This window comes from Hermetia illucens, chromosome 1 (assembly GCF_905115235.1).
Source record: "Hermetia illucens chromosome 1, iHerIll2.2.curated.20191125, whole genome shotgun sequence".
NCBI classification, from domain to species: domain Eukaryota; kingdom Metazoa; phylum Arthropoda; class Insecta; order Diptera; family Stratiomyidae; genus Hermetia; species Hermetia illucens.
In genome coordinates, this window is record NC_051849.1 from 65,444,169 (window position 1) to 65,471,625 (window position 27,457).

General features: G+C 43.8%; 2 protein-coding genes across 2 annotated transcripts in view; both read right to left on the reverse strand.

The window, feature by feature from the left end:
• Window positions 1-21,694, reverse strand: LOC119651297 (peroxidase-like). The gene is made up of 4 exons (XM_038054859.1): window positions 21,453-21,694; window positions 1,112-1,252; window positions 824-1,053; window positions 1-740 (listed from the first exon to the last, which is right to left on the reverse strand). The coding sequence occupies exons 1-4, from the start codon at window positions 21,692-21,694 to the stop codon at window positions 1-3; spliced, it is 1,353 nt and encodes a 450-aa protein (XP_037910787.1).
• A 4,240-nt stretch (window positions 21,695-25,934) lies between these two features.
• Window positions 25,935-27,457, reverse strand: part of LOC119661284 (muscle-specific protein 20-like) — a 166,904-nt gene continuing 165,381 nt past the window's right edge. Inside the window, exons 3-4 of the mRNA XM_038070597.1 lie at window positions 26,355-26,475; window positions 25,935-26,294 (exon numbers count right to left, since the gene is read on the reverse strand). Of these exons, the coding sequence (XP_037926525.1) occupies window positions 26,103-26,294; window positions 26,355-26,475 (313 nt within the window). The 3' untranslated portion in view covers window positions 25,935-26,102. The remainder of the gene's footprint in view (window positions 26,295-26,354; window positions 26,476-27,457) is intronic.

Here is a 27,457-nt window from a genome sequence, read left to right on the forward strand (position 1 = left end):
TTACTGTAGAAGACCCACAATCTGATCATGAAAATATCTGAATGCTGCATGTTGAAAAGACTGAATACTTCTTAATTGAACGTGCGGATCATAATCATTGACATATTCACCATTGTGAGTATTGAAGATCAGATCATATCGTCGCATCCTTTCATTTCCAAAAAATACCAAGCTCCATTCGTAGTATGAAATATACTGGAATTGCGCTATATTAATCCTTCGAGCTTCCTGGAATAAAGTCTCGTCATCCCAATGACTGTTCAGCTTGCGGAGCTCTCGTGCCAATCGATTATGCTCACGAAGGAAGACAATTTGTAGAACTGTTAGACCAGGATTTTGGTTCCCGCGAATATCCCCAAATTCATAACATATTCCTCCAGACCGACCAAGAGGACATTGAGATTCCGGGTTTTCTGGCCTAGGTGGCCATTTACGTCTAAAGTCATTAGTTCTAAGTAACCCTTTGTCAAATAACCTTAAAGCGTAACTGAGTTCTCCTGAGCTTCCATATACAAAGGATAAGTCCAAGTAATGCGTGTTACCATTGAGTTGCTCGGCGTGAGTTGGATGTTTTGTCCTGGGACAGTTAAAATCTTTATCAGTAACTGATCGACCAAAATCGATGCACTCTTTGCCTTTTAAATATGGATCGTCCTTCGGCACAGGAATTGGGCGGCAGATTAATGCTGACATCCGTTTTTCATATCTGCCTGAGGTATTGCAGCATATTTGTAGTTTTTCTAAAAAGAGGTTAGTTTAGATGATGGACTTTAAAACTGGTCACTTTGAAAGGTGCAGCCTTGTTAATCCAAATATAGCTTACCTTCCAAGGGTTTTAGTCCAGGAACGCCATTCTCCAAGTGAAGACTTGTATCGTGTGCAATCAGTTGACCCCATTGCATGTTTAGTAATGTGAAATGAGGATCAGGAATTGTATCTCGTCCAAACACTTTATAAGAAAGAAGTCTAGCACTTGGTAAAGGATTTCTACTTCGTGACACAGGCATTGAATGTATTTCGTCAGCATAATTTGGTGCCAATAATCTTTGATATCTAAGGAGCATAAATATATAAAACGTAAGGACATTGAAAATATCTAACAGATAATTACGCTGTGTTGGCCATTCCTGAAGATGGATAGAAGGGGTTATTACATGACCCATCAATGGTGCGATATTTGAAATCAGTGTGGGAACAATCAAGCGTTGAGGAGTCAATGCAACTGTCTGAATTTGTCTGATATGATAATTTGCTGTGGCGAAAAAAGCGATAGTTTATATGCTATATATAGTAGGGAAGATACTAGAAGTAGTACGGTGCTAGGGACAACTAACACAAATGTCCTTAGAAATTAGATATTGTCTGCTATCTTCCTCCAAACTGCAAATTTTTAGTTTTCAATGTAGATATATATTTTGGGAGCAACTTACCCCTTCATCAGTAAAAAAGCTACCTAAAAATTTCTAGGTTGGAGGAAGCTACTTGTTTTTCAACAAATGTCCTTGTTTGTAACATTTTGTGGAACACAAAAGCTTATTAAAATCGGTTCATGTTCATGTAATTTTTAATCAAGGTACAAAATCTGCTACTGCGCTCCTGCCGTGCATTTATATGAAACTTTAGGTCACTAAAACCATCTCCATCGCCATTACAGCATTATGTCGCGAGCTGTTGTTATTCATTATCTTTCTTTTAAGCTCCTCCATCCTCCGCGCACTGTAAACCACTTTTACCAATTTCTCTACTGCTCTCATCAGTTCTGAAGCTAAAATGTGTCCACTATAATCTCGGATGGCAACAGACAGTTTCCTCCTGCGTTCTATGCGTGAAAAATCTTGGACTTTTAAAAGTATGTGCGATATCCTCCGTGTACATGTTAGCTAGTACCTAACTTCTTCATGTCATCGCTAATTCTACTTCGAAATGCCTGGATATCTACCGATTTCATAAGTGGTGTCATAGAGGCGACGACTTTGTTTGCCAAGATGACATGCTTGTTCGATAGACACACACAAGATCAGCGTTTTCAATTCAGGATCTGATTTTCTAAAATTGTTCCATTTCTGAGGATCTCGATTTCCTTGATATGTTGTGCCACTATCGTTAGTTTGACGTCATCTCCAAACCCGGTGACGGTCCACAATCGTTTTAACATGGATAAAGAAGACGTTTTCATAGCTAGAAAACTACGTAGCAAACCTGGTTGCTAAGATGCAGACACTCAGTGATAAATTCTGGGTTTACGGTCACGTCAAGTCAACTCTCAAGAGGCATCTCTCCAACCAAGTTGTTAAAGCATCATTTGTGGTGACCGTGGCTTCTGGATAGAAGAATCTTCTTGGTTAGCCTGTTTCACTGGCATTGCCCAATCAGAAAATGTTTTGAAACGTTTTTATAGTTGCTGAGGGCTCACATATACCGTGCCGTTACTTGGAAGAAGGGACGAATGTGCAGTCGGTTGTGAATACGGCGGTTATTGTAAGAAGTGGAATTTGCCAAGGGATTGACAAATTGAAGAAGGACTAAGCTTGTAGTCTTTCCTTGGCCAATAAAGCTTGCTCAGAGTCGAAGGACATATACAACGACTACAAGCATCCGATTCTCTTGCCGAAAAATCATCTTGTCACCTTCCTAATCATATGGGGAACTCAACGCATGCTGGGCGTTTTCACAATTCGCTGGTGTCGACAGACGAGCTTCATATTTAAGGGGGTATGTTTGCGTGTCCGGATAGCTGAATGGTTAGAGCACAAAGCTATCGTACGGAAGGTCACGGTTCAAATCTCACTGCTGGCAGTGGGATTTGTATCGTGATTTGACGTCGGATACCAGTCGACTCAGCTGTGAATGAGTACCTGAGTCAAATCAGGGTAATAATCTCGGGCGAGCGCAGTGCTGATCACATTGCCTACTAGTGTACCGTTACGGCCTTGAATGAAGTGCTCTCACACACTTCAATGCCCTGATCCAATATGGATTGTTGCGCCAACGATTATTATTATTATGTTTGCGTCTTCGTATGTATTATTACGAAGGATGTACAGTATAAATTGTTAAGCAAGCTTTTGATAGAGGCATTTCTTGCTTCGTTGAAGCGGCTCATGTGCACCGGGAACTAAAGTGATCACGACACTAGCTTTATTAGGAGCAAAAAACAAATCGACAAAGCGATATAAGAGGCAGTAGTAGCAGCATCAGAGAAGATCGCAGCAAAGATGGCATCATTTGAAAATTCGTACTAGTCTCCCCAATACGTTTTGGTGGCCTTTGTAACCAGCCGTGAAATCAGCAAAACACTACACTTTTGAGGAATTTACTGCGACATTCTGCCTGATCTAGCCATGCATGAACTCCAGTCCGGTTGTTCCGCTCTCCTGGAATCCAGGTGACACTGAAGCCCTGTCTAATGACCACTTATCAATTTATCGACCGATCAACGCTTTCCCGGAGGCCGATCGTAAGCAATGGGATCTCTATGAACGAAGGCAGCAATGTTCTTGAACAGGTGGTCTCAGGAGTATTTGCATTTGACAAAAAATTCCGTATACGAAACCTGGCCACTTGGTATTGGTCAGGGAAAGAGAAACACCACCGATAAAGTGGAAATTAGTATGTATTTGAGCTATCCGTCCTGGAGACGACGGAACAGCCCGGGCAGTTACAGTTCAGTAACACTCATCTTTGAGGTTATAAGTTGGAAAGATGAACTTATGTTCCTTACCGTTTGATAAACCAAATGACCATAAAATGAGATTTTCCGAGGCTAGCTCTGCTAAGCGAAAACGTTCTGTATCACAAGGCGGTGCATTGAAATCTCAGGATTGAAGTGAACTTTCCAATACAGGGAGGTGGCAACCAAGCGGATCAAGCAGCGTTGAAAACAGCAGAAAATCCAGCAGCAACAACTTAAGTTGAATGCGGCAGCAGTGGCTTCACTGTAACAAAGTCGAAGTTGACTAAGAGTTACAGAAAGCAAAAAGTCAAGCACCATGATTCACATCCTGCAAGCAAGCATGCATAGGAGTGGAACTGATGGGGCAGATGGTGCAAGAAAGAAGAGTTGACTTGTTACTTCTCAGTGAACCGTACCGAGATAGGAGCTCACCATCGTAGTATGCTGCTGCCTTCTGGGTGAGAAATACGAAAATGCGAGTGCGGACTTATTGTCGAGGGGACGCTTTGCTTGGGTTCGTTGTGCGGAAGTGATATTTTTTCAGTGTTTACCTCACAACGAACGAAATATGCTCGCCACCTTGGAGGACGAGATTAGAAACACGGAAGGGAGAATTCTAGCCGAAGGAGACTTTAATGCCAGAGCCCGTGAATGGGGGCAAAAAGATTTTGGAGATGGCCGCTAGGATAGCACTAATTGTCCTAAATACCGGTGGCACTCCAACATTCCGACACCCTTTTGCTTTGGAGTGCTTAGTGTCAATGGTTCAACGATGCAAGATACAGGAAGATTTCACGGCCTTTTCTTCGAAATGACAAACAGTTCTTCCCAATGTTCTGCCGTCCGGCAAACACCTACCGGAACATCGGGAAAATCAACATGGCAAAATTTGCATTGGCTTGCAAAAAGAAACTGCGTCCAAGAAAATTACCTGTGTATTGGTGGACGACTGAAATTGCAAACTTACAAAGGAATTGCTAGGACTTCGGCGGATTGCTGAGCGCGCAAGATGTCAAGACGAGGTGACGCTTAGAACTGCAGAGTATAAGAGTGGAAAAAAGGAACTCCGCTGCGAAATCATCAGGCAGAAGGCACACTGCTGGCAGGAGCTAATTAACGACGAAAACAGAGAGCCATGGGGCTCCGGGCATAAGCTACTTTTCAAAAAATTCGGTGTCCATCGACGGTCCTGGTCTATGGAAGCAGCGAAAATGGAAAAAATCGTGCAGGTCCTTTTTCCTGTCCACCTCATTCGAAGTGGCGTGGTTGATGAGGGAGTGAGTACTGAGAAATGCCCACTTTACACTGGAAAGCAACTAGAAGAGGCAGTCCTGTCCATAAAGGACAAAAAAGCATGTATATACAAGCCGGACTTGCTACTCGGCGCATGCAATGCATGTTTGACAGCACGTGTTTCTCCCTTCCGCTCGAAGTTTGCGAGACTTGTGCTGGAATGCAAAGGCGACCCAGAGGCGCTGTAAGCATATCATCCGCTCAGTATTTTGAGCACAGCGGGGTAGTTGCTTGAGAATCTCATTAAGCCACGGCTGACTGACGCAATATGCACTGCGGGAAATTACTCACCAACGCAATATGGTTTTAGAGCGAGATGATCCATAATTGATGCTAATGAGGAGGTGATTCAAGCGGTAAAACTGCTGAGGCCGCCACTGTCGGCGAGTGGAGCACCTTATGACCCTCGCCATAAGAATGGTCTTTAATTTTGCGAGGCGGTGCGTCATGCTTCAGGCATTGGAAGATCGTTTCCATACTCCAGGTAACCTATTGCGGATATTGAGGAACTATTGCCCTACTCTAAGAGACCCAGGAAGGATAGCGCAGAATGAAAGTATCATCGGGAGCGGTTCAGTGATCTATCCTTGGTCCTTTGGAACGCCGTATACGACTCGAGATACCCGATGAATAGCATCTGGTCGAATACACGGACGATGTTGCGGCACTGGTTACCGCATGCACGGTTGAGCAAGTTCAGCGCCCACTGGGAATGATGATGCGGCGGCTTCCTAGCTCTGGAGCTCAGTCCTTCATAGTCAGGTTGGCAAAACCATGGTTTTGTCGAAGCCGGCGGTGAAATACCTCGGCATCATGATAGATATGAGATGAATTTCTTCAACCAGATTCGCAACACTCCTGACAAGGTTGCGGCTAGAATGTTTGCGATGTTCAAGTCGGAGGTTCCTTGTCTAGCAGGCGTCGGTTACTGATGAGCGCGGTTCAGTCCGTCCTCCTTAACGGTTCCGAAATATGGGCTGACTCCCTCAGTAAGGAAATGTATCGTAAGCGCCTAGCGAGGGGCTTTGCCTATCGTACCGTTTCGGAGCCAGCTGTAATGGTGATAGCGGGAGTTATTCCAATCGGTCTCTATACCGCTGAGCGGACGTATATATACCCCAGAGAAGGTGAGGGAAATATGGGAGGTTGATTATTACTTAACCCAGCTACTCAGCGGACACGGGCATTTTCAATCTTACCTGCACGCAATCGGGAAATCACGACTGTCCGACTGCGTTTATTGCAAGGAAATGATGGATGATGTCTGCCACATCTTTTTCTTCTGAAGAAAGTGGGAGCGCCTTCGTCATCACCTTTCGATGGAAAGGTGTCTTGGGTTCCCGGATACCATAATTGAGGCCAGACTGTAGAGTGAAGACACGAGGAGCACGTTACACTCAAGGCATTTTTAAGACGAGAAAGAGAGCGATGGATAAGAGAGATGCCAGGATAGCTGACGCTTCCTGAATCCATGGGATTTGCTCCTATACTTAATAGGCCTCGCGTTAGGTAGTATGTCAAACGGTCCCGATTCAGAGTCCAGGACGCTCCAGTCCATAGTTTGTCTGAGACTGGAGTCTGGCTATTGTGAATAAATGCAATTCACCTCCCTACCCAAAGAAATCCTCGCGATTGACGCCGTATTCGAACAGCCATACAAGCCGACATGCTCGTTGTGCACTGCTCCATTAAGAGGATTACTTGGGAAGAATAAGTGGCGAGTAACAGATGGCTATATGTCGCTAACCGAGCTGCAACGGTATTCATGACTTGTAGTGGGCGGCGCTGTGAACTTACATTGGGAGGTATCGGCATTATTCAGATGGATGACACCTGTAACATCCTAACCGACTACATACGCGTGCTACCTACGTTTTCGCAGGTAAGGAATGTGGTTTGTGTGTGTGGTAATATTGATACCTAATTCCCGCACCAGCTCACCACGAATTGGTGAAGTCTGACATCAGATACTTTGTTTGGCATAGATCGAGATTCCTCCCGAGGTTCCAACTATAATGTATTGACACCTCGTTTTGTGTTCACTATCATTAGATTGGTAACGCCCCTGTTAGTCATATAATACTCCCGAATGTTTACTGCATTGTCCAGATCGTCCTAGAGCCCAGCATAGATACAACTCACTGAAAATATGAAAGGAGGCCCGCTGCATCAATTCATTTATCAATAGATTTTTCATTATCTTATCTTAATCATATTCAATTTATCGCTTCAATTGCATTATATTTTAGTCATATTCAATCCATTGTTTTAATTGCATCTACATTAAATTTTCTTATGTCAGCGTTTGTATATTCATACACTTAATGAAACATACTCAATTGATTGTAAACTGCGAAATGCCAGTTTACAAAAGCATTCCACCATATGGCATATTCGATGACCCCACGAGAATTTAATCGGATTCGAGCGTGGTTGTCTACTAGTGTCAGAATATACAAAAGTTTTGTTATTATTTTCGCGAACTGCAGGTTGTAATATGAGTAACTTATCAGGAATCTAGTTCCGTATAGTGTTATTCAGGTGGAATTTAATTTAGCCTATGCATCAGGATTGATTAAAGTTTTTGGTCGGACCGATTAGCGATCGAATTAGTCTGTGAGAAATTTGAGTGAACCAATCTCATGCACATGGCAAAATAATATTTAATTGTGCCAGACAATTAAGTATAATCAGTGTGCAAGTACGAAGTTTTTTTCTTAAAAAAGAATTTGTTTATCACAAATTTTCTTCCTCCTATTCCTCAAAAGTGTCCGGATACCCAATGGTTAGAGCACAAAGCTGTCGTACGGAAGATCGCGGTTCGAATCTTACTGGTGGCAGTGAAATTTGTATCGTGATTTGACGCGTGATACCAGGCGACTCAGCTGTGAATGAGTACCTGAGTCAAATCAGGGTAATAATTTCGGGCGAGCGTAATGCTGACTATGTTACCGCCTACAGAGTTTTGTAATCCTGTAGTGTACAGTTACGGGCTTGAATGAAGTGCTCTAACATTGGACAGTTGAGTCAACAACCTTTATTATTATTTCCGAGTTATTACAATCTCGGCAGATGCCGGATTCTATCTAATACTAAGTGCCAAGCAGTTAGGTTCGGACGTTCCTACCTACTTAAAAACTAAAGGGGCGCTGGTGGTGGTGGCCGGCGGTAGGTTAATGGGAGAATCCGTCGAGAACTCTCCGCAACATCGAGCACGTACGCAGAATGGTGTACTTCTGCATGGTTTGAACCAGACTGTGCGAAAGTCTCAGGACATCAAGGGAAGCCGTGAGGCCGATCTTATGCAGGTGGTCCAATTCATTTGAATCGTAGCACAAAAATCTCCCCCGGAAGAATTCGGATTTCGTCTATCTGAACGATTCACTTCCTTTTTGTGATCGACATAACATAGACTTATTGTTCCCTTTGCGGTTTCAAGGACTTCTTCCTTAGTTTCGTCAGGAGTTTCATCGAAATGAGTATGCTTCAGGCGAATTCTTGGTGGAATTGTTTTCGGCTCGGGGATTTGCGGTTGACCCCCTTGTGGGAGTTTCACCTTGTTGACTCAAGCGTCCTGGTATCGTGATTTATGTTCTTTGAGACCCATTATTCGTGGAGATTATATGGCGAGAGTAAATTAAGGCAATCCATTACCCTTAAAATATTTCCGCTTGGTGCCACTGCAGGAGCCTGCATACCTTTCTTCAAACGGCGCAAATTGATTACAGTATGCTAAAGCCAAAGGAGAGTAGCTGAGTATAGCTCTGGTTCACGCTGTATCCGATGATGTTGTGAAAGTTGCGCATGCAGTTATCGAATGGTAACTAGATTACAAGAATAAGTTACAATTCAACTTTACTATAAACTCATCACTTTTTTCAGTTTACCTAGTAGCTTTCTGCAGAAGGTTCCCTCTTTCTCGTTCTTCACTTTGTGTTCGCTCTTCCCTCCCTTCTCTTCTTTTCTGGTCATCTTTCTGAAGAGAGAATCCCCTCTTCAAATTTTAACTTTAATATTCTTTTAATGTGGGCTGGTTTTGGTTTCAGGGTAGGAAATTTAAATTTTCTCTCTTTCTTGAAGTTGAAAACCGGAAGCTTGGCACTTTAGTTGTGAACGGTTTGCGAATTTTCTTATGTAAAAATATATGGGTACATGACGGGTTCATTTATGTATAGATTATAGTATAACATTAAGTATGTCATTTTGTTCACTTTAATAGATTTCAAGTTTTACTCATGATGTGTCAAGGTCCAATAAATTTGCCTAAAACAAATAATTTTAAATGTCACTGATTACACTGAAGATCTTATCTCGATCAGAATCTGGTCACACTTATAAATCAAACTGTTCCTGGACCTTACAGCGGGCTGAAAACTTGCCAAAGAAAAATTAGCTGACATTAGCTAACGCAGTGACTGCAAAAATGGCCAAGAGTTTGATGGTAATCGAGTCCAAGGACTTAGACAAAATTACCATGATATCCGAGATTTGAATTAAAAGTGTTGCGAGTTAGGAAAGGTTATCGTGATAAACAGATAGCGTTGTTAAGTCTTCCAGCCGAAACAGAAAACAACAGTCAAAATTCGTAATGGAAGAGGAGAACAAAGCCCAATTTATAAATGCGTTAACGTTTACAGTATAACTGCATAGTGAAGCTCCGTAAATGTGACGAACAGTGAAGTTAAAAATAATGACAGCGGTCACATTGTAGGAAGCAGTAAATTTTTCATAACCCGGTTCAAATGAAGTTTATGCATTGCCGTGCAGTTCTAGATCTACTCTCCCAGAGCTTGTTCGAAAACAATGTTGATATTGCTCACAATAGAGGAATTAACATCGTCCTCGGAGAAACGACCATTCTACGAAAGCCGCTACAACTTCAGAGATTAACAGGTGACCCCATCAAATGCGTTAAACAAAGGCGTAGCAGAGAAACTATCTCTGCTCTGTGTAACGATGAATATCGCGCTTGCGAAGTTAACCTTCTTCGTGTAGACTCATATATCTGCCCAACATTACTGGCAAATTGTTTGAGCGGATATCATACAGTAAACGATGGCCATCCTGAGTGGTGGAAGACGACCAAGAAGAGAGAGCTATCCAAGAAACCTGAAATCATGACTACACTGACCATGAAGCTCTGCCCGCAAATATTGAAGCTCCAACGATACGTGCTTGTGTGCCTCTGTGCTACTAGGCTCAGGAATGTGAGGGGTTCTTTGAGAAATTCGACGCATCCGGTGTCATTCTACAAAAATTCACGTACCCTTTTCGACGCGTGGGTCCACACCGGATCCTGAAATTCGCTAACAGGCGTATTTGCGCGAGCTTACCAAATGACAAATACGAGAGCTATACCTGGAAAGTGAAAAAAGGAACGGCTCGGCCGAGTGCGTGGAGCCGTCAAACTTCGGATCCGAGTGCTGCCATAGAAAAGGAGAATTCACGGCGGATCACATCTTTGATCGATTTTCCTTCTTCCAGTATGATGAGGCGCGGCTTCGAGGTTCCTTGGCATCCTCAAGCCATTCTATTGGAGGATGTCCCTGTATAAAAAGAGTTCTGCGTAGCTAGAGAGAAGTAGGGGAAAAGGAAATTCTTCAATCACAGAAATTAACTCAAATTCATGTTTCTATACTCAGTGAACAAAATTCATGAAGGTATAGCAACATAAATAGTAAAATAAAATGATAAAAGAAATACGAATAAAATGATGATATAAAATAATTTGATAAATACGTAAGAAAAGTAAGTAATCAGTAATAAATAAGAAGTAAAAGAAGGAAATAGGACAAAAAAAATCTAAAATAATAGATAAAATAGATACGCCATTAAAACTCCCGTAATAGCAACATTGAACGGAAATACGAGGAGAGGAAGGTGAGCCACTGGAAAATCGAAGAAATTTGGCGGGGGTGGGTGGTTGCAGTTCCCATTATATTGTGAGCCAAATATATTGCACCTAAATCCCTCACGGCTTCTCTGGATGTCCTGGCACTCTCACATGTCCTGGCACTCTCTGGTTCAAACCATGCTGAAGCACACATACGTTTTTGATGTTTTGGGGAATTATGGATGGACGCGCCTTCGTCTTTTAAGTAGGTAGGGTCATCCGAGCCTAATTGCTTGGCACTCAGTGCTAGTATTAGGTAAAATTCGGCATCAACCGAAATTAAATTCGGAAGATAAAGTAACAATATGCATTAAGAATTAAAAGCTGAAATAATAGGATAAAATGATAAATAACATAGTAGAAGAAGATAGTAAAAGGTTAAAACAACCCTCCTCCAGAGCTCCAGGATTGATGAACAACCGCTCGTCATAGATTTGGTTATTTATCTTATAATTATTGCTTCTTCTCTTTTGTAAGAAAATTCAGTTAACATTTAAGGATTAGAGAAAGCGAATATTAATGTCACCATATAAAAATTGTTGCGAGCATAATCCATTGATGTGCTTCTTCTTTTACATGTAATGTCGACGTTGACTGGGTGTTAAAACCAAAACAGCGTACTTTCCAAACGAGGAAGCTATTTACATTGTTGAGTTGTCCCAGTCTAATTGACAGACTTTCTTATCCTTTCCATTGATCAACTTTGTCGTCCTATCCTTCACCCAAAAAAGACCAAAATTGTCTCCCTCTTTTGGTTCAGTTGATGACTTCGTCTTCTGCGACGCCGGATTCCTGTCTTCCGGCCAAGGAATGGTTTCCCGGAAAATTGGGATCGATAATGTATGCCAGGATTGCGGTCATAATCAATGCACCAACTCGAAAATTGCACGAACCAGCCAATCCCTTTCACTTCTAATTCCGTCGACCCTGGCCTTCAAGTTCAAGCAAAAATTAACGCAAATTTTGCATAGCTAAGTGCAAGCAGCTACCCTTGGTTGGCCTGTGTGACTATGTACATTCACTGGGCAAGTTTATGTACCAGCAAAAAGGGTCAACGTTTATTTTTCACAATGTTGGATGGCAATAAAGAGTTGTGACTAAATTGGTTCAAATGAAATTGCATTCTTGAATTTAGGGGAAAGTGACCAATTGTTAAGTTTCTTAAGTAATTAAAATTAAGTATTTGAAATTATGCAATTGAGGGGGGCAATTGGGAAACTAAGTAGTGTTATGATGGGGGGAAAAGGCATATTACGTGTTATTGAATACTTTTTCTTGTCGGATTGAAACTGGGAAAGACGAATACCATTTCGCCCATGTCGCAACGCCGCCGGCCAAAGTATTCTTAAAAATTTGAGGTACGCCTACTTCATTTCAAAATATATATCTAGTATGCAACGCTTTTGAGGATGTTACCTAACATTGATGGGCTAAGACAAATCCCACGTCTTCTGCGCTCAAAGTTCCATTCTACCCTACAGAACACCTTAATGGGCAATTGCGATGAAAGGCAAGGTAAACTGCAGGAAACTAAGAACGGCGTATTGTTTAAGTGCAGCAGCATATGCATGCTCTCCATAGAAAGCCTGGCCAATGAAGGCCAACGTCTTTACGACTGATGTGGTGGAATTCCATCGTGAATGGCAAAAAAGATGGGACGAGGCACAAACTGGTCGTTAGACATACCCCATTATACCGGATATACGAACATGAACTGAAAGAAGCCAAGAGGACACAGTTCTTGAGTGGACAAGGAGACTATTCTTTATACCTATGCTGATTTGGACAGGATAATTCACTACACGGTACCGGATGCGTTCACACGGATGAGAATGTGAAGCATGATACTTTCCATTGCCCGAGGTTTACTGCATACCGATTGCGCTGAAGATACTTGTAGTGGAGGGTTGGAACTGAGTCCAAAATACGAGGGGAATTATTCATTAGCATTAGGAAGAGTTCAGATAAAAACAAGAACGATAGATAGAGAGAGAGCGGGAGTAAATTCTTTAAATATTCGCTAATTGCAATTATTACATATTCGTACGTATTTAACAGTAACTAATATTCTCCTTTTTAATGTTGTCTGTGTTACCGAAGGCACCCTCTGCTCTGTGTAACGATGATAATGGCCTTCATTTGTTGTGCGCAGAGTAGATTCTACTCCATTATATAAAATAAAATAATAGTTTTCACTTTCAATGCCAGAATATTTCATAAACAGTATATGCATATGCATACATTTCCCCTTAATGTTCGTTTGCACACAGGAAGTAGCTAAATTAAAAAAGAACTACCAACCTAGCGACCAACTTTACTTGACATAAGAGACTTAATAACATAACACTTGATTTTCGAACTGCTACCACGTTTTCACTAAATATCATCGTTTTTCCGGCGATGACAACTGATCAATTGAATAACTTTAATAAAACTGATCCAGAATTAATTTGATTCCAATTATGTTTGTGCATAGATTCTACAACAATTTCTGTATTATTCCATATCAAATTTGTTTAATTTTTTCGCAGAACTCAAACAATTTAATTTTTAAATAATAAATAATTTCTCAATAAATGTTCATCGCTTCCGCATTTCATCGAGTTATGGAATAAATCCAATGAAGCGATATGGAAATAACCAACGTAACATGATTTTCCAGTAGACACTTGATGAATACAATTACTGCTGAGTTAATAAAGAGGCATTTTCAACTGGTAATTTTAGAATTGTTGGTATATTACTCTTGAAGGCCCTTTCCACACTCAGATTTTTTTCATGAATTTTTTTCTCTGCTGATTCAATAGAATACATTTTCAAGTATCTTTTCTTCTGAGGACGAAACTCGTAACTCGTTTTTTTTTTTGAGAATTTTTTCCTGTGAAGCCAAGTATCGAAATTTTATACAAGTATAATTCATACTTATTACGAATTAACACTCTTTTATGACACCATCTTTTTCCGGATGCATTTTGAAATTGCTTGGTCATATATTATCGTCTCCTTGAATCTTTATTGCTTCATCTTGAAGACTTGCTCTAAAAAACTGCATTTAAACTTAACTAAGTTTGATATTCCACGACTTCGCAAAAGATTTTCTGAGACGCTCGCACCTCTTCTCTACTGTTCTGCACCAAGTGCTATTGGAGCGACTCATTCGCCAGCCATCTTGGAACAGTGGGTTCCACTGGGTGGTATAGCAAACAATGCAATTGGCGCTTTTCCTTAATATGTGATCTATCCGCTGCCACTTCCGCCTTCCGATCACATTGCGTACTGATGGCTGGCCTGGTCGCTGACTAAGCTCTTTGTTCGAAATTGCATCAGGCCACCGTACTCCGATAATATGACGCAGGCAGGTGTTCATGAAGGTTTGGAGCCTTTCAGTAATAGTGGTGGCCGCTGTCCATGTGCCAGTTCCATATAGCAACACAAAAAGGACAGTAGCACAGAACAGTCTCAAATTGATGTCGGTGTTGAGATAACTGCATTTAGCGTTGTTAATGCTTCGAAGAGCATCCACTTCGGTTCCACTGTCGGCGGAAACCACATTTCCTAGATATACATGGATGATGGATGCCCATTAATTTAGATAGGGAGGGTGTCAGGTCATCAGACTAAACCTTGGTTTTTTTCGTTTTTATCTCTAGTTCTCTGCCTATCTTTTCAAATTCAAAGCCATTTGGCCAAGTTCCATGACCATAGCGAGAGAGCAAACAAATAACATCGGCGTAGTCGAACTCTTTGAAGAAAAATGTAATGATCTATTGACAAGGCAGCATGAAGAATGTCATTGATAGCAAGAAAAAGATACAACCCTGATGGACCCCACTTTGGACCTCAAGTTAATTTGAAATTTATTTCGACGCAGCACGTGTCTTTTAGCCCCGTCATATATCGCACCAATAATAGCTATTAGTTTCTCCGAAATGCCCCTTCTGCGTACAGCACGGCAGATTCACTTCCTGTTCACGCTGTCGGAAAGCCTACTCAAAATTAATGAAAAGAAGGTGAAGAATCGAACAATGTGCCACCAACGTGGAAGTGCTGAAAGTTCCAAAACCGTGTTTTTCCATCATATATTCGAGCATAGCGTTTTCAGGACCCAACTTGGCATTTCGATTAGCCATCACGATCGGAAGGTGTCTTTAGGAAGCCTCTCCTGAATTATGTGTAATTGCTCATAGAGAACACCCTTCTCCACTATATCGGAAATCTCCGTTGTCAGTCAGTCGGAAACCTTTCCTGGCCATGACAATGTCCCTTGTGGTAGCTGGGAGAAACAATCTCACACCGGATTGGTGTCTGCTATAACTTGGTTTTTCAGATTACAAAAGTGCATTGCAGTAAGTACTGCCATCTTACTTCGCTTAAGCTCAGAATGTTCAGCTTTTATCGTTGGAATTCTCGTTCGACTTGAAGAAAACGAGAGGAACGTGGGGACATTTCAGAAACAAATTATAGTCCGTTTTCGATAGTCAATGGTCATGACTGTGAGGTCAGTCCCTGTCTGAGGTGTTGTTGACGTTTCGGTAGTAGTAAAGTTTCGAAATGTAGAGGTTACTAGTTATCAAATTTCTATTGCTTTTAGTGGCTTTTTATGACGAACAGTGTACACTTTGAGTGTATTTTTAAGACGCAACTCATACTGAGAGTTCAAGATTATTTAGCAAGTTTTCAGATGTTCACTTAAAACAGATAAAAAACAGGTCAGAAACCGGAAGCTCGGCCCTCTAAATACGACAAATTTTGCGAATTTTTTATGTAGAAATATTTGATTGACCTGATGGCTCATGCGGTTAGAGCGGTGGGCTGTCGTAGCGAAAGGTTGCGGTTCAAATCTCGCTGGTGACAGAAAGATTTGTTGTCGTGACTGGATGTCGGATACCAGTCGACTCAGCTATGAATGAGTACCTGAGTCAAATCAGGATAATAATCTCGAGCGAGCGCAATTGGCTCCTACAGTATATTGTAGCGTACCGTTACGGTCTTCAATGAAGTGCTCCAATATATTTTAACGCCCTGATTCAATATGGATTGTTGCGCCAACGATTATTATTATTATTAATATTTGGCTACACACTCCGTTTGTATATATCTCCTATAATATGTGTGTGTGTTGGGCACGTCTGATGTTAATTCGATGTGATATTGGCATTTTATTTCTTAAGCAGCAGAAAGTTGACGCTATAGGGACAGCTTTGGTCAACTATAACTTTGTTAATAGTGGTGGAATTAGGCATAGATTTCCAGATTAGAAGCGATGTTACTGAAATGTATCGAGGATGAACCTAAGGGAGTTCGCAGCAAATTCACAAAATATAATAATATACTATTATTGATTTTATTTGAACAGATATTGAGATTGGAAAACCTTCACGAAGGAAAGCAGCTCTCCGACCCTGTAACTAGAAATCTCACTGAGGTCCCCAAAGAATGGTTTACCCAGTGTCCGCAGCCTGACTCGATCCAGAGCCGGGCAATCGCAGAGAAAGTGCATGAGGGTTTCCCTTCCTTCTCCGCAGCTTCGGCAATGCGAGTTGTAGGGTAAGCCGAGCCTAGCGGCATGGTCCCCTATGGGCCAGTGCCCCGTGCAGACCGCCGTAATCTTGAATGCATTTGCACGCGTCTGGCACAGGAGCTATCGTGATCGGGCTATGTTATAAGCGGGCCAAATTCTCCTTGATTTGGCACAGCTTGTAAGCCTTCGCCGTCTCAGGCCCGCGGCTGCTAGGTAGTGCGAGTAGACTCGGCCCCCGACAGCCGCCAGCGGAACACCGACTGTGTTCCCCGAGGGACTGCCAAGAGCAGAGCCTTGCCTGGCCAATCCGTCAGCCCGCTCATTCCCTTCTATGTTCCTATGCCCGGGAACCCAGAGGAGAGTGATCTTGAGCGTGCCGCCCAGATGGTTGAGCCTGTCTCTGCACTGCCCCACCAACCGGGAAGATGTCGTCGTTGAGTACAAGGCCTTGATGGCCGCTTGGCTGTCGGTCAGAATGGCTATGTTACGCTTCGGGCTCGAATCACGCTCCAGCCATCGACAGACTTCCAATATCGCCAGTATTTCCGCCTGGAATACACTGGTGAAACCTGGGAGACCATACAACTTGGATACACCGTGTGTATTCGAGAAAACCCCCGCGCCGACTCCATAGGCCATCTTTGATCCGTCCGTAAAGAATACCGTGTCATAGTCTTGCAACACGCCGCCGGTCTTCCACTTTGCCCTGGTTGGAAGGTCCACAGCAAAGTTTCTCGTGAAGTTCAGCTTGCGTGTGACATAGTCCGTGGGGGATGCCCAGATTTCTCGAGGTATTTCATCTAGAATGTTGCTGTGGCCGTAGGACTTCGCTGCCCAGCATCCGGACTCACGTAGTCTGACGGCACTGCACGCTGCAACATATTTGATGTGGAGGTCAAGGGGGAGGAGATGCAGGAGTACATTGAGAGCATCTGCCGGGCAAGACTGCAGAGCCCCCGTAGCACCTGCACACGCGGTTCTTTGAATCCTATTAAGCTTCGTTCTATTGTATTTCTTCTTCAAAGCCTGCCACCATACAATAGATCCGTACGTCAGGATCGGACGCACTACAGCGGTGTACATCCAGAGAACCATCCTCGGCCGGAGACCCCATTTCTTGGCAAAGGTTCTCTTACAGGCATAGAAAGCTATACAGGCCTTCTTAACCCTCAGTTCTATGTTCAACCTCCAATTTAGCTTAGGATCCAGGATTACACCCAGATACTTCACATTAGAGGAAAGAACCAATCTTTGTTCATTCAGCCGTGGTAGATGGAATTCAGGTATCCTTGTCTTGGTGGTGAATAGCATCAGTTGCGTTTTGGTTGGGTTTATGCTGAGTCCGCATCTTGCGGCCCACAGGCACTCCTTTCGCAACGCTCCTTCCATGATGTCGCTTATAATGGACAGAAACATCCCAGATACTAGTATCACCAAGTCGTCGGCATACGCCACCACCTTCACCCCGCTGCTGTCTAATGTACGTAAAATTTTGTCCATTACTATTAACCAGAGCACCGGTGAGATAGCACCACCCTGGGGGTTGCCTCTGTTCACAGCTCTGGTCAAGTGGTTGCCTCCCAGATCGGATTGGATTATCCTGGTACTCAGCATGGATATAATCCAATGCGTGAGATATCCCTCCAATCCAATACCGGTCAAGGCTTCCTTGATGGCGTTGGTACTGACGTTGTTGAAAGCTCCTTCTATATCCAAGAAGGCAGCAAGGGTATACTGCTTGTACTGCAGCGACCGCTCAACCGTGCCAATTACCTCGTGGAGGGCGGTTTCTGTAGATTTTCCTTTGAGGTAGGCATGCTGGGACTTAGAGAAAGGCGTTCTCTCCATAATCGTCCTTAAGTGAATGTCCAGGACGCGTTCTAGGGTCTTCAGCACGAAAGAGGTCAGGCTGATTGGCCGAAAGTCCTTCGCGGACTCATGACCGCGCCTGGCCGCTTTCGGTATGAAAACCACCCGTGCGCGCCTCCAGGACTGCGGTACGTATCCTAAAGTGAGGCAGCTCCGGTAAATCTCAACAAGCCACGGCACAACCCTTTCCTGCTGCTTCTGTAGCATGACTGGCATTATGCCATCTGGGCCTGGAGATTTGTATGCGGAGAAGCTGTTTATAGCCCAGCCGATCCTATCCCCGGTAATTACCGATTTGATAGTCTCGCACAGCTGGGGTTGCCGCAAACCCTCCAAGCGAGGTTCTGACTCACAGTCCTCCTCGCTGGAGGGAAAGTGCGTTTGCACCAGCAGCTCCAAGGTTTCACTAGAAGATTCCGTCCAAGAGCCTTCTGACTTTTTAAGGAAGGATAGACTCTTATGTTCCTTGGACAGAATCTTATTGAGCCTCGCGGATTCACTAGTGCTTTCAATGTTCTGACAATAGTTTAGCCAAGACCGCCTCTTGGCGGTCCTGATGGCCGACTTGTACTTCTTTAGGCAGTCCTTGTATGACTGCCAGTATTTTTGCCTGTAGCAGATGTTGAAGATTTCTCTGGTCAGCTTCCTGAGACTAGAGAGATCTTCGTTCCACCACGGTGGCAGGGTCTTTTTGCTGTACTTAGCAGGGCACGAGACTTTGAAGGCGGTATCAAAAGCCTTCTCCAGAGCCCCGACCTTTGACTCCAGTTCGTCTATCGTGCCAATCCTACCAATTTGCGCACCGGAGAGTTTGTTCTTAATTACCTGACCAAACTTTCTCCAGTCGATCCTCCTGGGGTCTCTAAAGGGCTTGGAGACCTCTGCGGCGAGATCTAGACTGAAGAGTATCTAACTGTGGTCAGAGAAGGATCTTTGGTCAGACACTCTCCAGTCCTCCACCCTAAGAATCCCGTTGTCGGTTATTAGGGTGATATCAAGGACCTCCTCCCAACCGTCACAGTTCTCCGAGCAGGGGAAATGAAAGGTTGGTGTACTGCCCCTGTTACACACCGATAGATTTGAAGTAATAATAAAATCAAAGAATGACTCACCTCTTTCGTTGATTTCAGAGCTGCCCCAAAGCGTATGCCTTGCATTTGTGTCGCAGCCTATCAGCAGGTTGGCTTTCTTTGGTGTTATGGTGTTCGTCAGATGTTGTAGTTCTTGTGGCGGAGCTGATCGGTCGTGAGCCATGTACGCCGAGGGAATATACACGTTCTCTGCCCCCACCTGCTCCAGCTGGACCACAACTAGGTCACTGGAACTCAGGTCCGGGCACAGGAAAGAGTGCAAACTCTTCCTCGCAAGAATACATGCTCTAGGTTTAGCCTGATCAGCGTCTCCTGTGCTGTGGAATAAATTAAAATATTTGCTTTGGAGCCCTTTGATGGTTCGGTCGCTTCCGACCCAGGGCTCCTGTATTAATGCGATGTCGACGTCTTCCTCTAAGAGGAAGACGAGCAGATAAGCCGAGGCACACTTCGAGTGCTGCAGATTTATCTGCGTTACTCTCAGCATGATCTGCTTGCGTGGGGGGTTCGTCAGCCCCCGTGGGACCGTCGATCGTCATCTCCTCCAACAGCTCGTTGGCGGCGTCGATTGGGTCAAGGTCGTCGTCCGGTTTTGCAGAGCGGAACACTTTTACTTTGGCATTCCTGACTCCGAACCACACTTTGTAATCGGCCTTTTTCAGTGCCTCCAGGCACTCCTCGTTTATGCGGAGTAGTACGGGCTAGCTGTTTATCTGAGGTTCCTCCTCCTTTATAACAACCCAGTCGTCCATGGGAATCCCGGGGTTGTGAAGGCGCAGGAAATGGACCAGCTTGTCCTTCTCTATGCGGATCTTCGGCAACCAAATGCGAGCGACCGGTCTCCTGGGAATCTCGTCGTAAGGGATAATCTTGAGCTTAACGCCCTCCCAAGCGTCGCTGATCTTAGCGACGCACGAGCCGAGAAAGTCCTTAGAGAACTGGTCCATGCAAGCTATTACGTGGAACCCACGGACCACCTGAGATGAATCAAAGTGGGGAGTGAGTCCCGGGTGTTTGCCTCCGGTTTCCACGAGATGTTCATAGACCATGCCCGACAGCCTAGCCTCAACACTGGTCCACACCTCCAGCGTTAGTTTGCCGCTAGCAGAATTGCCATCCGCCAGCGCCACCCATAAGTGACTCCTGGCCACATCGCTGAAGGCCTTCGCAGTACGCGGCCCGCCGGCTGACGGTTGCTGTACAATTTCCTTCGTATGTTGCTTGGCGTCTGCGCTCTTCCCACTCTACTCCGCTTTTTATCTTGTTCGACCTCGTCTTGAGATCGGTTGCGTTTTAGAGCGATGGGCTTCGCCTTCTGCTCGTCAGCCCGGCGTTTGCTGTTGTATTCATCAACAATCGCCTGGTATTTAGCGAGGTCTTTTTCATCCCGCTCGTCGACAGTACCGGCCTCCTTATTCTTGGCAATGGATTTAGGCATTTTCGAGAAGAGTGCGCGTAACAGACAGGCGGGCATACAAACAGGAAGACAGACGGTCCACCGACTCTAATAGAGTTTGGTTTTACACAAAAGCTTAAAAACAACATTAATGTCGTGATAAATGCCATAGAAACAACTCTCGTTTTGACGTCTGTAATTTCAGTCGTGGTGAACATTTTAATATAATTTTTATTAAAGTTTTGATTGCAACACAAAACCTTAGTAAAACCGGTTCAATGTTAGGCTTTGATTGATTTTCAGGGAGTCTTCCAGACACTTCCTCTCTGAGAAAAATCGTGGATAGTGGAACAAAATATGTTTCGGGTCTTCAGGTGAGCAACCACATTCAGGACAAAAAGGGAAATCATTCAGCCTGAATTGGTGCAGATACTTCATGTAACCACCTTGTCCTGACAGGAACTGCATCAGATGATAGTTTATCTCGCCGTGTCGTCCACTTCTCAATACGAAGAATCAAATGTGGGTCTGGCGACCTCTTTGCGAGTGACCTCATCGTTGCTGCCACTTTCCAGCGGCTCTCGCCTTGCGCCTTTCGGTATTCTTTATCCTTTTCAGGTGCATTCGTTCTACTTTTCTCATACAAGCAGTATGCCTCACTTGCCAGAATGTCCATCGGGATCATATATAGCAATATTGTTCTGCGTGTCGCCTACCTTGAAGGTTCCCGGTTTCTTGTTGAAGTCCGGTATTCCTCTAGATCGTTGGCAGTTCCTTTTAGCTGGAAAACATGCAGTCCGCAACTCCGCGATCTTTTCATTCCACCACTAGTTTGACCGGCTTTTTGCGAGGACTCACGCCGTGGAACAGCAGCGTTGCATGGTCTCGTCATACGTCCCATCATTTGCTCTTCCTTTTCTGAAGCCACACCATCGGCATTGTGGCATCCCAATAGCATCTCCATGAATGCATCCTCTTCAATCTTTTCCACGGACCACCACTAGTTTGACCGGCTTTTTGCGAGGACTCACGCCGTGGCACAGCAGCGTCGCATGGTCTCGTCATACCTCCCATCATTTGCTCTTCCTTTTCTGAAGCCACACCATCGGCATTGTGGCATCCCAATAGCATCTCCATGAATGCATCCTCTTCAATCTTTTCCACGGACCACCTCTGGTCCACTCCGCGGGAATGCACATTGCCGCATTGCTCATATCCAATCTGCAGAAAAATTGCGTGGTCGCCGCTCTGAATTTAACCCGCACTGACAAACCATGCCATTCTCGTCGCCAGTGTGGTACTGACATATGTCAAATCAACTATTGAGCCCGGCCCTGCCCACGAAAAGAGGAAATATTTCCTGTGTTTCCAAGCACCAAGTCTAGCTCCGAGCAAGGCTCCACCAGGATACGACCTCTGGGGTTTCGACTTCTTGCATCCGAGACTAGCATACCTAGCAGTCCTTCGAATTTTGCTATTGTTGCGCTTGGTGGAGCATAGCAACTAAATATGAAGATGCAAGCTATTTTTGCCCTGACGAATTCAACTTCTGGAAACTCCATCATTTCTTGAATGGCTTGATTTCCACACACCAATATTACCGCCTTGCTAGTTACATCTGTAGTCCAGGCACCGCTCTTATTATTGTGATAAGGCTCGCTGATTATGGCACCTTCGATTGTCTTCTCATTGATGGTCTGTGAGAGAAGGTCTTACGCTGCCTTGTTGTGGCTGAGATTAATTTGTATCAACCTTGCACATATATTCGGGCTCAGCCCGGTGTTCCCTGAAAATATGACCTCTCCCACCCCACTTTTTCTGCATCTTTTTGACCTGTCACAGTCACTGGTGCAGTTCGCCGCTATGTGACCCAACCTACTTTAACTTTACTAGTCACCAGCAGTTTGAACGCTGCGTTATCGCCTTCCTCAGTTCTCTGATTGCTGAATTATGCAAACCAAGTAGTCCCAACTGCTTTTCAAAGGCGTTGCGGATATCCTCCTTGGTCGTGATTCCATCTATGTGGGGAGTTATTTTTCTCCCACCTATCCGACCTGGGAATAAACATGACTATGCGCGCACACCTGCAAATGCATACAAGTGCATATTCATTCATGCATACATGCAAAAGGGGGTGTCAATTTTGTTTCACCTAAAAAAAAACAACCGCATTAGTATTGCCGGTATTAGTTTTGACAGTTGTTGCAAAGGCGGGGAATGGGAGAGGCCGAGAGTGATGATTTCTTTAATGGACTCGTTCTCAAAAACTACCCAACCGAAAAATCTGAAAAAGGTCTATGTCTGCGTTTGATGTTGTTGGTTGGTTCGTCTTCGGTGCTGACGTTGCCACCATATATTTTGTCTTGCCTTCATTGATGTGCAGCCCAAGACCTCGCTTCAATCGCCGTCTGCTCGATCTGGATGAAGGCAGTTTTTACGTCTCGGGTGGTTCTTCCCATGATGTCAATATCGTCAGCATAGGCCAGTAGTTGGCTGGACTTAAAGAGGATCGTACCCGTTGAATTTACCGCAGCGTCATGGATCACTTTCTCGAGGGCCAGGTTAAAGAGGACGCATGATAGGGCATCCCCTTGTCGTAGACCGCTATTGATGTTGAAAGGTCTGTGGAGAGGAGTGATCCTGCTGCTTTTATCTGGCCTTTCACATTGGTCAGGGTCAGGCTAGTCAGTTTTATCAATTTCGTCGGGATACCGAATTCTCTCATGGCCATGTACAGTTTTACCCTGGCTATGCTATCATAGCCATATAAAGTCGATTTATAGATGGTGCAACTGGTGTCCAAATTCCAATAGTTTTTCCATCGCTTTCCACATAGAGGGGGGGGGGCTCTCCTGCCTAGCAAGATAGAGGAGATAGATGGTACTCAGCAACGTGATACCTCTAAAATTGCTGCACTGCATGATATCTCCCTTTTTAAGTATGAAACAGATAATGCCTCTCTGCCAGTTGTCAGGCATTGACTCGCTGTCCAATACCTTGAGCATAACGTGATGAACCACTTGGTGTAATTGGTCGCCTCCATATTTATCCAATTCGGTTGTAATTCCATCGGCTCTTGGCGACTTATGATTTTTAAGCCGATGAATTGCACCGACTGTTGCTTCGATACTTGGTGGTGGTAGCATTTGTCCGTCGTCTTTAGTTGGCGGTTATCCAATATGCCCATTCTGTCGGAAATCAGATTTCCCTCTTTGTCTTGGTAGGATGGGCTTCACCCTGCTGACTTGTTGGTTAAACTTCCGCGTCTGGTGCGATTGCTCCCCGTACTTTTCGAGGTCACAGACTTGGTGGTTCTCCCAGGCTTCCTTTTTTCGTCAATGAAGTTGCTTCTCCGCTCGCCGGAGTTCGTGATAAGTCTCAGCGCGTGCCCGCGTTCTTTGAGAATGCAGCATTACTCGGTATGCGGCATTCTTCCGTTCCGGTGCTAGCTTACAATCATCCTCAAATCAACCGTTCCGCCTCTTTTTGCGGGTGGGGTCAAGTATGTTTGTGGCCGTATCTATGATAACGGTCTTCAGGTGATTGTGAAGATCATTTGTTGATGCTTCATCTCCAGGTCCTCTGTTGACTGCTGTTATTGGGGCATCCATTTCCCTCTTATAGGTGTTGAGGAGGGTTGTGTTGTGGATGGCTTCAGTGTTAAATCTCACCTGATTGTCAGAGGGGATCTGGGTGGTGTTGTTATTCGAGCTCGAAGCGCCATGCCAACGAGATAGTGATCCGAGTCTGTATTGCCCCTTCTATATATTCTGACATTCATCAAGGTTGAGAGGTGGCGGCGTTCGATCAACACGTGGTCAATTTGATTGAATGTGGTCTGGAGAGGCCAATGTATGTTTGTGGACCGCTTTGCGCGCAAACCAGGTACTTCCAACAACCATTTCGTGTTGCACTGCTAATAGAATAATCCGCAGTCCGTTATCATTTGTATTTTGATGTAAGCTATGGGAGCCAACGCATCGCCTAAATAGGGGCTCCTTCCCTACTTGGCTGTTAAAATCCGAAAGTATGATTTTGATACCATATCTGGGACAGGTTTTGACGGTTCGTTCTACTGCCTCGTATTAGGTATCCTTCTCCGACTCTGCAGTATCCTCTGTAGGGGCGTGAACGTTTATGAGGCTTATATTTCTCAACTTGCCTCGCAAACGTAAGGGTGCATAGCCTTTGGCTTATATTTGGCTGACTAAGAAACGTACTCCGAGCACATGGTTTACTGGACGACCGCTATAATATATGGTGAAGCGACTCTTCTCCAGGAAACCAGTCCCTGTCCAACGCATCTCCTGTAACGCTGTTACATTAGCCTTATATTGGGACAGGGTGTCCGGCAGCTGGTCAGCAGCTTCATCTCTGTGTACAGGGAGTGCACGTTTCGTAAGAAAATGCGCAAATCGTTATTCCTTTGTCGTTGCCGGGTTCGTCGTTGTGTAATTCGTCCAGTCCGGGGCTCCTGTTGTGGCTTCGTAAGTTGTTTTCCGTGTAGGGTTGTCAGCCCTGCCCAACCTGGAGGACTAGTTGGTACAATTTGTCCCGTTTTTGGGCGCGTTCACTTTGCCATGTAAATTTAGTAGTCTGACATGCTAAATGCATATGGATAACAGGCTACGTGCAAATGGGATAATTGCACTCGAATGTATTCACAGAAGAAGCAAACAAAACTTTTTATACCTGAAGCGTCGAGCTTCCGGTTTCCCGACTTGTTCATACATACAATGACGTTTCAAAAAAAGTATTCAACTTGGTTCTAACATCAACATTTTGTTCTTTTAATACGTGTTTTTTTCTTTGTGTTTAATCAGGACAGAATACTTTATTCTTCTTTTCAAGGTTTTGTGGGAAACACAGCGTTATGAAAGTCGAGCATTGTCTGTTTGTCTGTCATACGTCCTCAGAATTGGTGATATTTGCTAGTGGAAAGGTTGGAAATATGAACTCTCCTTCAGTCACCAATATTTTTTGTACGCATTGCATTGCAGTTCCGTCAGAAATTAATATTAAAATAGGACGAGTTTCTAAAAACACACAATTTGTTCAGTGAAATAAAACTCACCCTCCAATGAAGTTCACCTTGGTTAAATATACGAAACTGTTTTCCTCATTGGTTTCTGATTGCTTTTTGGTCCTGACTTCAAATTATAATGATGCATTCATTTTTTAAGTAAAATCTAGAAACATACGTTGTTATTATAAACTTTATTGATATAGATGGATTTGCACACATTTTTGATAAAATACCAGAATGAAATTACAGTTCCTTGGGGAAAACGCTTGTTATCATTAGAAACATAGATAAAATTATTGCAGAGGTAAAAATATTTCGGGCACTATTTTCTTCGTGTCATTTACTTGCCAAGTAAAATTTTGCGGGTGGCACCGAAGCTTTGACCTGATTGGGTTGCACCTCTATTGGTTCCGGCCTGAAGACCAATAATACCCTCACTGGCACGCAGTTGATCCTCTGAGAAGTCGCGGCGATTTTCTTCAGCTGGTCGTGGTCCTAGATGTGGTCCACGGTATTCAGGATGTTTATAAGTCTGCAAAATGATATATATATAAGTTTGTATTCTGGAGAATATTCTAGAGAGCATTCTTACACAACGTCCAAGAGCGAAGATAGTTTGCGTGACAAGAGCAATGTTCTTGTAGTCCCACAAGTCAGTCGACTGGAATAAATCGACATCAGGTACACCGTATCTAGTGCAAGCCCGTTGGAACCTGAAAGTGGAAATTGATTTTGTTAATAACAATGTAAATAAGATTATTTGAGGAGTTTATGTTTCCGAAATGTAACTATTTCTAAAATCTTTAGTTTATTGAATGAATAGAACCATTTTATTGCCCAATTGGGTACCTGTACATTTCCATTTGCTCCAAAATCGCTGGCTGGAATGGCTAGTGTCCATTCCAGCAAGCCAAGAGGACTAACTAGTGACTGTATCATTAACATCATCACGCCAGGAATATTTGAGATCAAATAGAGTATGATGTCAACACTACGCTAAGAACAATGCAACATTTCACAATGAAGTTAGTTTTTCCATAGGCACCATAAAGCGGTACCCAGAAGCTGTCCAGTGACTTTTTTTCGTAAAAATGAAAGAAAAAAGAAAAGAAAAGAAAGACAAGAATGGGGAAGGTGCGAATTATAACGATCAGTCTTCCCGAACGGTTTTGCTTTGAGGGTGGCTTCAAACGTTATTCGAATTCTGCCATTAACCAGGATTTAGTGGTTGCTGCAACCGGAGGCGTTTGTATATGTCATCCGGATTCATACTTTCAATGCTGTTTAAGCTATATCCTGCACGATTGATGCGTTTTCTCTGAATATTTGTTTTTAGCGATTCCAACTTGGTACTTTACCCCTTACTGAAGTGAATAGTGACGTGTAGCAAGGAATAAAACTGGTTTTCGTCTTTAGGGTACAGTTCAAGGTCGTCCCATATGCATGTTCAAGCGAATAGAAGGGAATCGTTGAAGGTAATGATCGGAATATAAAAATCTAAGGGCGAGGCTGCCTAAAGCAATTTTATATCAAATAATTTTTTTGTCATTTACGCGCTCAAGCAGAGTAAAACCAACGAACTAAAAAGTCTTGTTCTGTTGAGCTGCTACTTTAACAGATCCAAAACTTAGGTAAGTTAAAAAATCAAATATCAAAGTAGGGCACAGTTTAAGTGGTATTTATGTGCTACTTGAT